The 10,506-nt window shown below is 31.2% G+C and overlaps 2 protein-coding genes across 3 annotated transcripts; both read right to left on the reverse strand.

Annotated features, from left to right (window-relative positions):
• Nucleotides 1-710: 710 nt before the first annotated feature.
• On the reverse strand, nt 711-1,812 carry LOC145011511 (EP1-like glycoprotein 4). Its single transcript, XM_078970240.1, has one exon. The coding sequence runs from the start codon at nt 1,786-1,788 to the stop codon at nt 850-852; it is 939 nt and encodes a 312-aa protein (XP_078826366.1). The 5' UTR covers nt 1,789-1,812; the 3' UTR covers nt 711-849.
• A 4,359-nt stretch (nt 1,813-6,171) lies between these two features.
• LOC145011602 (putative sugar phosphate/phosphate translocator At1g06470) lies at nt 6,172-10,506 on the reverse strand. Of its 2 annotated transcripts, none has more exons than XM_078970342.1 (13): nt 10,373-10,506; nt 9,561-10,210; nt 9,304-9,473; nt 9,088-9,173; nt 8,949-8,998; nt 8,784-8,851; nt 8,592-8,692; nt 8,451-8,463; nt 7,823-8,007; nt 7,653-7,739; nt 6,721-6,815; nt 6,474-6,629; nt 6,172-6,394 (listed from the first exon to the last, which is right to left on the reverse strand). In XM_078970342.1, exons 2-12 carry the CDS (start codon nt 10,031-10,033, stop codon nt 6,512-6,514), a joined length of 1,446 nt encoding a protein of 481 aa, XP_078826468.1. In that variant the 5' UTR covers nt 10,034-10,210; nt 10,373-10,506; the 3' UTR covers nt 6,172-6,394; nt 6,474-6,511. The 2 variants fall into 2 exon arrangements, with proteins under 2 accessions (XP_078826468.1, XP_078826469.1); XM_078970343.1 differs by having other exon boundaries at nt 9,561-10,205; nt 10,373-10,504.

The following is a 10,506-nucleotide window of genomic DNA, read 5'->3' on the forward strand; positions in this document are numbered from 1 at the left end:
AATTCAATTCATTCTAAATTAGTGGTATTATCTTAAGTTTTTGAAATGTAATCAATATTTCTTTAAATTTAATTTATCCAAAAATTCATGCAGTGGCCAAAAAATTTCATTATGTTTTCTAAACTTATATATATTGATAAGTAGTTAAAGACCATATTTCTATGACCACGAAAATTTTTAATTACCACTTAGTGAACCGTTAGTGACAACAATGATAGTATAGTGAATTTAATGTAAATAATTAGTCAAACCTCAAAACCGCATGCAAACCTCATAAACCGTCCACACAAAACCGCACCGCATAATGCGGTTTAGAAGGTTCGTGGTGCGGTTTGCGGTTTCTAAATAACTCAAACCGCAATATGCGGTACGGTTTGCGGTTTTTGCTCTAAATCGCACCGCGCACACCCCTAGAAGCCGTAGTTGATTCCGTCGCTAAATATCAAGTTTCTAGTAGTGATTCTAATAATAGTAAAAAAAATGATAAACCAATCCATTAAACTTTATGAATTAAACTTTATGAAGTTAAATGTTATCTACATTATCAACTTAATCATAGTTGTGGATTACTTTTCTAAGTGTATATCATCATACCAAAAGTCGAACAAACAAGTATACGGTATACCCATAATTACCCGACCGTGTTACTTATCAGCATATAATGATACGAGTTATAGATATCTCCTCCATCTGAATCCAGTAAGTAATCGCGATATATTTCCGTTTTTATTCCACTTCCAGATATTCAGTCGTAATGCATGTATTTATACAACAAATTATTACATATGGTACTCGATCACATCAACATTAATGGTATATAATCCTTCTCAAGTTCGATTACAGTTTTCATTACGCCATGCGAGGAACTCCGAACAAATCAGCCACCACCTTCCACCCCGCTTGCCATTCCCACACTTTCAGATGCCCATCAGGCATCAGCTTCATGTACTGAGCCGATGATGCTTGAGGTACAGGAATCACAGCGTCTGGATTACTTGGCTCAGAAGAATGAATGAACAAAGACAAACTCCCATTCAAGAACCTAACGTAACTTCTTTCTGCACTTCTATCTGTGCCATTGATCAGATACCTGTAATAAACTCGACGCGAGTCTTCTTCAATATACGCAAACAACCCCCGATTCATGACTTGAAGTGAATACAAACCTGTACTCCAATTAGTCGACGAAACACTAGAAGTCAACCTCTGTCCTAATTCATACAGTTTTTGCCCAGGTACCAAACTGTCAGTGGGGTGATCAAAAGATTGCCAAACAATCGCGTTTTTGGAATCAAACAACACCAAGTTCCCGGAATCAGTTACGTTCATACCGGAAACAGATTTCCCGGCGGTGTTAGTGGACCAAACTTGGCTACCATCGGCGTCTCGGAGGACTAAATCACCGGAGGTAGTGAGACTAAGCGTTGCATTGAGTTTGACCGGACGATTCCGGTTGGCTGACCAGACAACTTGTGGGAATCCGATAGCGGGTTGAACTATACCAGATCCACTGTTGGTTTGCACGATGAAGACAGCGAAAAGGTAAGAGGTGCAGGTTCCATTGCAGTAGAATCCACACGCGTATCTGGGTCCGAAGGATCCTCTGAGAAGGATGGCTCGGACTGTTGAGCCGTCGGTGAAGCTGACGGAGTGGGGTGCTGATGCGGCGTTTGTCCAGGTGGTGGAGAGATTTGCGGTGGGGTAGTCGAAGGGCTGGGCGGCGATTGAGTAGGAAGATAGGAGGAGGAATAAGGGAAAGAGGAACGTAGAGATTGATGGTGTTTTCATGGCGGATGTATAGATAGAATAGAAGAGACTGTGAGAACTGAATACGTAGGTTTATCTATTTATAGAAGATTTGGATTTTGGACTGTGTATGCTGTAGTTGACAATTTGAAGGTTCGTGATATATTGAATGGACAATACCGTGTACAGACTACAAGAGCTCATGTTGAATACTCCCTCTGTCAAAAAGAAATTATTTAAAAATATCTGGAGTCTTTGTTTTTGTAAGATTAATTTGTTTAATTACATGATAATGATGAAATTAACAATTCGAGAGTTGTATTTTTTGTTAGTCAAAATAAACAATAGTTGATTATCTCTATTCACAACGGGTCTCTATCTATATATTATTTTATTAAAAAAAAAAATTCTTCTTTCATCTACATACAAAAATAACCATCAAAAACCATTGTCACCAACACAAACAAACTCAACATTCCATTATCAAGATATAATTTATGATAACTTTTATTATTATTAAGATTTTAAGAAAATAAGAAAAAAAAAATTATAACAAACTAAACCTTTAAGTTTAAAATATATAAAAAACAAACCAAAAGATATAAAAATATGAATAGTAGAAGTATATATGACAATTTGTCAATATGGTTTTTTTATGACTACCATCATTTATAAATTTCCACTTTTGGATCATGGCATAAGGTTTTTTCTTTATAAGTGATAGGTGAAAATTCTTTTAGCTCAAGTTGATTATGATGATTCGTTGGTTTATTTAGGAGGAGATGATGTTTGAAATCATCCACAATCAACATTGCGGGTTGAACTCTTTTGGAGTTTCGGGTTATTGCCCTTTTTAGTGCCAAGTTTCAGAGGCTTACGGCTTTGGAGCTGTTGAGATCATGCGATCCTATCACTTATTCGTGGACAAAAGTAATTTTTAAAGATTGTTTGGCTTGTTCAATCATTATAATATTATAATGTATTTTCAAGAATTTAATGTTGTAGGTATTCTCAAGACTCTAATACCTATGGGTATTTTTCAAGCACTATGATACGAAGATGTATTTTGCTTAAAAGACATTTATGTCGTATGACATTCGGTTTGAAGTTTTTACTTCTTCAATATTTCATCTCTAATTTGGATAAAGCTTTATTTGAGCAAGGTATCAGTTTTATTTTTTTTAGTACATTAGGGAGCATGTTATACATGATATGGTATGAAATCCATTTTGGCACAAGTGGTTTGGCATCGTTATAATATTTTTATGTGTTTATAATAATGTAAATGTATATTCTAAGGTATTTGCATTGAGTTTAAAAGATTTGTATCCAGTGGGTTTTGAGAGATTTGATCTATCACCATTATCTCCCTTTTATTTCATTTGTTATATGTAGGTTAAGAAAACAACACCTATTAAGATTAAGAAGTTATCATTTTATTAAAACACCTCATATTTATTTAGGAATGTTTCCTAAGTATAAGGATTTTCTTAGTATGATTAGGATTCGTGTGAGACAATTATCTAAAGCCTTTTAGATCTTTTATCTATTATTGTTCATTCCTACATATTATTTTTTTCCTCCTATCTCTTTGGAGTTTTATCAGCAATGTAACATTTTAATAAGTAGTGGCCGTTTATAGTGCTTTTTTCCGTTCGGGTTTCTACTATATATGATTGTGTTCTCGTGTGATTGTTCGATTGTGTTTCTTCCACATCGTTTGTTTTATAACAATAGGATGTTGTCCGGCTAGGTTACCTTTTACTGATTTTGCAAGTTCAACAACTTAACTCAAACAATTATCAATTAAACAAATATGAAAACTAAGCGAGCAAAGAAAACGGTTTTTAATTCAAGTTTGAAGAATTCTTCCATTTGGTTCTGAATCCCCCCTCTCATATGGTTGATTTCTAGTGAATAAATTATATTGATTATCAATTTATTAGATTACTAGTTATCATAATCTGATACCTAGATTTGCCAATTTATGAATTATCATGCAGTGATCAATCACAATTTAGACACAAAATTGATATAAGCATGAATTGGACTATGAACGATAAATCTATGAATTACTTATCCTAGATCAAGAAAAGCAAATTATAGGTCAATTATGCTCTCTAACACAATCAAGGTAGCTAACTTTTATTTACCTAACTTTAAGATTTGTTCAACATCTAATTATTTAATAGTCATAAACAACTAGATAATAAATTCATGCAATTTGAATAATCATCTACTACACAAAACGTGTATAATAAGCAATATAAGCTAGAACTTCAACATGTTAGGCTTGTGATTATCAAAAACTAGTAAAATCAACACAAAACATCTATAAATTCAAAATCAACACATGGGATACGGGCTCATCTTCTCCAAATAGAAGTATAGGGTGATTACCCCACAACTAAAACAGAACGAAACATAAAATCAAAGCTAATTAGACTAGACATGGTTAAAGCTAGCAAAACAGATGATTAAATGTTGTTCTCCTTCTAAATCTCTTCGATGCTTAAACATCAAACGAATTTTGATCTTCCAAGGGTTCTTCAGAGGGTTTTAGTCGAAGCTCTTAACTTAATTCCCAAAGCAACTCCTGAAATTTGACCTATATATATATATATATATATATATATATATATATATATATATATATATATATATATATATATATATATATATATATATATATATATATATGTATATATATATATATATATATATATATATATATATATATATATATATATATATATATATATATGCCAAAAATTGGTTGCCTCGCCGTGGGAATTAGACCACCACGTTGTGGTCCTCATTTAAAACGCCTACGCCCCAAGTCTTTGTAAGCTTCTGTGTCCACGTCATGACATCATGACATGCACTTTACACGACTTTTTCTTTCTTCTTCTCTATTTTCAGCTTCAGTACTCCAAGTATCCGGCTTTCTTCAATTTCAGCTCATTTTCCTCGAGAATATCATTTTTTTACTGCAACATACAATTTTATTATTATAAGTACTAAATATCTTTGCATTTTTACCAAAGATGACAATACAAAGATGATTTGAAATTACAGTTCTCAAAAATTTCATAATGATTCTATTTCTAATAAAATAACTTCTCATTCTTACTTTTGGATTGTTCATATATAAACTCGAAACTAAAAGTTAACTTGGTTGTTTGGCTTCATAACACCAATATTATCATTAACATTTTGTAATAATCTATTTATTTATGTATTTTATGTTAGTGCCTGGCAAATAATTTAGTTGTTTTAAAAAAATATATTGAATATTTTTCAATAAATTGTTTGTAACAAATAATGGTACCTTATATCAACTTAAGATAAACCAACCTCCAGTTGATTGGGTTTCTTATATAATATATTTTTCTTATTTGATTTTTTGTTGGTGAAGATCACCAATAACTGTCGTACGTCTTAGAAGCAACTAATATGATAATCTAGTCAATATAGTTTAGATTAATCAGATTAGATAACGTTACATTTAAATTTAAAATAACATTTTTTTAGCTCGAAGCATACTTATTTAAGTCTGACTATTTGGTCCTCAAAAAATTAAAATCAAATTTACAATATTCAACTGAGTTTTAAATTGTAATGTTTATATAATTCCTAAACTCGTTCAACTATTTCGGCCACCGTTTGTTTCTTGGATAAAATCACGAACGAATGGTTTTTTATAGTAAAGTCCAAAACAAATCCTTAATCCCACGTCACAAGAAAAACAAAACAATTTTCTCAAACATTTCTTTAAACCTTTTGATTTATATATATTTTATGTGTTTTATTAAATTACTAAATATTAATAACATTGTTCTGAACCATGACTATTTTTTTATCATATATTAACTAACGACTTTATTTCAATCTTTTATATTGTCCGATAAAAAAATACATACTAGCGTTTAAGATTAAAAAAAAATAATAATAAAACAAAAAATCTCAACTATACAATGTATTAATTTTTATCACTTCCTTTTCATTTTACGAATTACTTTTTTTACAATTTTATTTGTTAATATCATATTTCCATCATTTTATATATTAATTTAGGGAAGTGATTCGCAACATATTTTCTTGGTACACAAAAATTTATGTTTTATATAATTTGTCACAAAACAGAATATTTTGTTTTATTGTTTTTTTACATGTCTTTTTATATCATTTAACATTATTAAAATAAACTAACTTATCAGTTAGTTTTACCGATTGTGTCATTTTTCTCAGGTAGCTTATTGGTTAGTAACTTTTAGGTATGTTATGTCAAACATAGTTTAAAAGGGTTTTTAGGATATCAATTAGATCATACATATACAATATTACACAAAATGATGGTAACTTTACACCAAGAAAGAACAAAATGATATATATATATATATATATATATATATATATATATATATATGATGAATCATACGTAAGTACATTTTTGGAAAATTATGCAGCAACAACAAAATTACATTTGACAATTTACGAATGAACCCCTAGAACATGTATATGATCTACAAAAACAAAAAAGAAGACTAATAATGATATAAAAGGGGTTCATACTTCATAGCATTTCTGTTACATTTTTTTTTTGTAGAGTCCTGGTAAATAACACCTCAAATTTATGTATTTCCATCTGCAGATTTGTGGTAATTTCACAACGATTGAAAAACAATTCATTTAATAATATTAATATTCAGGAAAAAAGAACTTACTTGAAATGAAGAATGTAACAAACATGATGAAGGATTAATTAAGGACTAATTTCCTCGCCTTCCATATCCTCAAGAATAACATATCTTGCAGGGGTAGTATCGTCAGATTTTGCTATTTTAGCTCCGCTTCTTGTTCTATTCTGGAACTTTTGATACCTAGAAATTTTTTTAACAAAAATAAATAAATAAAATTATTTTTGGTCAAAAAAGACATTTGAAATGATTTGAGAGGTTTTTTATGACTTACTTGTACCAGTTGAATAAACTCACACCAAACATGATTATGATGAGACCAGCTCCTTTCAACCATGTGAATTCATCATGAAAGTAAAATACAGCTACCTGAAAAATAAATATAAAACATTAAAACACTTTGTAATTAAATAAAACTGAGATATCAAATTAGTAATTACAACTAATGTTGGTTTTTGATTAGCAGTTTCTGGTTATAATTCATACAGTACTTTACAAAAATGGTCCTTTACTTTCAGTATTTTATCATATTTAGTCCAAAAATGAAACCTTTTTTCAATCTTGGTCCTTATATTAAGGTTTCATATCGATTTTGGTCCTTATTTCAAAAATTCCATGGACCAAAATTATAAATGTTTTGATTTTGGACTAAACACTGTAAGAATCAAAAAGCAAAAACAGTTTCTGGTTATAACTTATAGAGTAAATTACAATAATGGTCCCTGTGCTTTCAGATTTTTATCATGTTTAGTCCAAAAATGAAACTTCTTTTCACTTTTTTCTCTTGCTTCAAAGTTTCATATTTTTTTTGTTCCTATGACTTTCTGATTTTGATCCTTATTTCAAGGTTCCAAGGATCAGAATCGATAAAAACATACAAATAAGGACCATAACTGAACATTGTTCTAACTTTGGACTAAATACCGTAAAAATCAGAAAGCACCAGGACCATTCCTGTAATTTACTCAAATCCAAAACTGATCCAGATATTCTTATATTATGTTGATATGTATTTGAGGTTTATAATCAGACTCTTTTGTGTTAAGATTATAAATCTATAAAGACACGCTTTGGTAGATGAGAATCACACAGAAAAGCACAACATACTTTTATCATTTTACAATTTAGCCACTAAACTATTTTCTGTAATGATTAAGTCATTGATTTTTTTTTACTTAAAAATATATCAACTGTCAACTGTCATACCAGTATTGTGACAGCTTCCTTCACAACTCCAGCAATAGTCACTGTTACTGCACTTGTCATTGAAACAAGAATGTACTCTGTTAACACCTGCAAATATAAAAACATGCAAAGATTAATTATTAATTATTATAATCACAAACAATTAATTACATTATATTAAAAACAATTACCATAAAAAAGGCGAGAGTTCCCCCCAAAAGCATTAAGAGGCCACTTCGGGTGATATGCCATGGGCTATCAAAATAACTTGTCCTTCTGAATTCATCCCATGGATCCAAAATCAGAGAAAACAAAGCAGTTGCTACAGCCATTACTGGAGTTACAACACTCATCAGCACCAGTGGATTTTTCAAACCTGTTTGATAAAGATAATATGTTACCAATTTGGTCCCTGAGTATAGTTGGTTTTTGCAAATTTGGTCCCAGTAGGTTTCTCTTGCAACTTCGGTCCTTATTTGAGGTTTTTGGTCTCTTTTCCAAGTAAAATGACTATTTTTGCTCCCTGTATATAGCTGGTTTTTGCCGTTTTGGTCCTTATTTAAGGTTCTTGCAACGTTTTTAGAATATGTTTCATGTAAAACGACTATCTTTAGTCCCTGAGTATGGCTGATTTTTGCAATTTTGGTCCCAAAAATATGGCATATTACTTGAGAAAGGGACCAAAAACGTTACAAAACCTTAAATAAGGATCAAAATTGCAAGTGAAAACTTACTGGGACCAAATTTGCAAAAATAAATTATACTCAGGGATCAAAAATGTAATTTACTCTAAAGTTAATTATGTAGGCAATTGCTTACCATAGACTTCTTTCTGTAGGTTCCACAGATGTCAGAGTTAACCAATTACCCAAAAAGATAAAATATAATATTAGTACAAATTTATAAAAAAAAGATAGGAGATAAATATTTCAGAAACTAATTTTTTGCAAATTAAAATACCTGAAGAAGGATCTGAGTCATGCTCCAACGAAAACCAGACATAACAGCAGCAAGCATGACAAATATAAAACCCCAAAATTCAAATGCAGTCTCTTTTGCAACTGCAAAAGTATATTAAAAAATACATATATCCATATAAGCAATCTACAAAGCTAAATAAGAAAATGTGCAATGGATTATTATTTATTATACCTGTTAATAAAATCCCAACAGATATTATTAAAATAATGCCTAAAAGTTTGACACTTGGAGTCTCCAACCTACACAGTAAATCCCAACAGATACTATTAAAATGATGCCTAAAATAAGAACTTGTTCAGAAAGAAGACAACCCTAAATTGAAGTAAATAACAATACCTGAACGCAAAGGCAAATATCAAAAGAAATATAGGAGATGCAGATTTGCACTGCAAACAAAGAAAAAATATTTAAAACTAATTTTAAAAAAAAAAAGGTAACTTGAGTTGACTAATATGAATGGAGAGAGTTGACCAACCATGGTGGCAAATGTAACAGAGATGAAAACAAGGGATGCATTGCTCAAGTTGATATCCAGTGCTGTTGCAAGAGACGTAGGTACAACTGTGAAAGGCAAAGTCCATCTGTAGCATTAGTTATTATTTATTAGAAAAGTTAATAAAAAGTAACAACATGTATGAAGAACTAGAGCTATAAATACATCTATGATACCATTATCAACAGCAATGTTTACCTCTAACAAAGTAGTCCTTCTGTGACATAGGTACAGAAGGTTCAAATCTTTTAGACCAAAAGTATGTGATACCCTTTGACAAAATAGCTTGCATTGCAAAATGAACTGTGTTCATCAATAAGGGAGCAGGGAATCTTCCCATATCATCTCCAAGTAGAGTCTTATTATACCTATTAACATTGAGAAACGCAATCTAAAACTGTAGATCAAAGATGAAATCATGAAATAGATATTGCAAAAAAGAAAAGGAGACTTACAGGGTTAATAATGTACTGAAAATGTACCACATGAGTATGAAAAACAATGTCTTGAGTATATCAGAAACAGTAATGGGATTCCTGGAGCTTGATGAAACAGCCATATATGTTTCAACAAAATCGGTATCTTCAGGATCTAGCATTCTATTGTCAGCAATTTCAATATCAAAAGAAGAATAATTCCCATTTTTGTTTCCTCTTCTGGGACTAGGAGCAGGAAACATATCTATACTGCCACTTCTATTCATCTTTACACCCCTCGATTCATTACCCTGTTCTTCATCAACTTTTTGAAGCACTGGAAGTTCAAAATTGTCGTCCACTTCATTTGTATTTACAATCTCATCCTCTTGTACACGATTCTGATTGTATATCCCATCTTTGTCGCCCCAATTAGAGAATGAAGGGTCCCTATGGAATCCGAATCCTTCCTCATGAGCAATTTTCTGGGTGTTTAAATCACTCTCTACCATTTTGTTCCTGATTTGTGGTCGAAGCCATCTAAACTCTAAACCCCATGGTTAACCAATATCACCGAACAGAACTAGCACATGAATAGAAAACTCCACTACGATTTGATTGTATCAAGTTTGACCTAAGTCATAAAGTTCTGAAGTCTAAGTGATCAAAGTTCCGGAAAATTACCTGCTCTGATCAAATTTGACAAGACATTCAAAATCTAGCTCATAAAATCCGTTTTGCAACAAACATTAAAGCTCACGATATATTGCCTACTTTTAATTGCATTGAAAACCCAATTTTATGAAGTATTGTTGATGCAAATATGGTAAAAAAATCATTGAGACACGTACCTCGGTAAGCTTCTTGATTGAATCTAGTTGCAATAAGGTATAGATATTCAAAAGAATTTAAACACGATGCAATTCGCGGACGTTGCGTTTCAGAAACGTAGATCTTATGAAGATTCAAACGACGAAATAGACAC

The sequence above is a fragment of the Lactuca saligna genome, chromosome 8 (assembly GCF_052625555.1).
Source record: "Lactuca saligna cultivar CGN05327 chromosome 8, ASM5262555v1, whole genome shotgun sequence".
Classification (NCBI taxonomy): Eukaryota; Viridiplantae; Streptophyta; class Magnoliopsida; order Asterales; family Asteraceae; genus Lactuca; species Lactuca saligna.

Bases quoted from the DNA above. Each gene is read 5' to 3' on its own strand.
- LOC145011511 (XM_078970240.1), bottom strand. From the start codon at position 1,788: ATGAAAACACCATCAATCTCTACGTTCCTCTTTCCCTTATTCCTCCTC.
- LOC145011602 (XM_078970342.1), bottom strand. From the start codon at position 10,033: ATGGTAGAGAGTGATTTAAACACCCAGAAAATTGCTCATGAGGAAGGA. The intron at 9,474-9,560 runs GTAAGTCTCCTT...CAATGTTAATAG, and splicing joins TTCAGTACATTATTAACCCT to GTATAATAAGACTCTACTTG. The intron at 9,174-9,303 runs GTAAACATTGCT...TGCCTTTCACAG, and splicing joins GAAGGACTACTTTGTTAGAG to TTGTACCTACGTCTCTTGCA.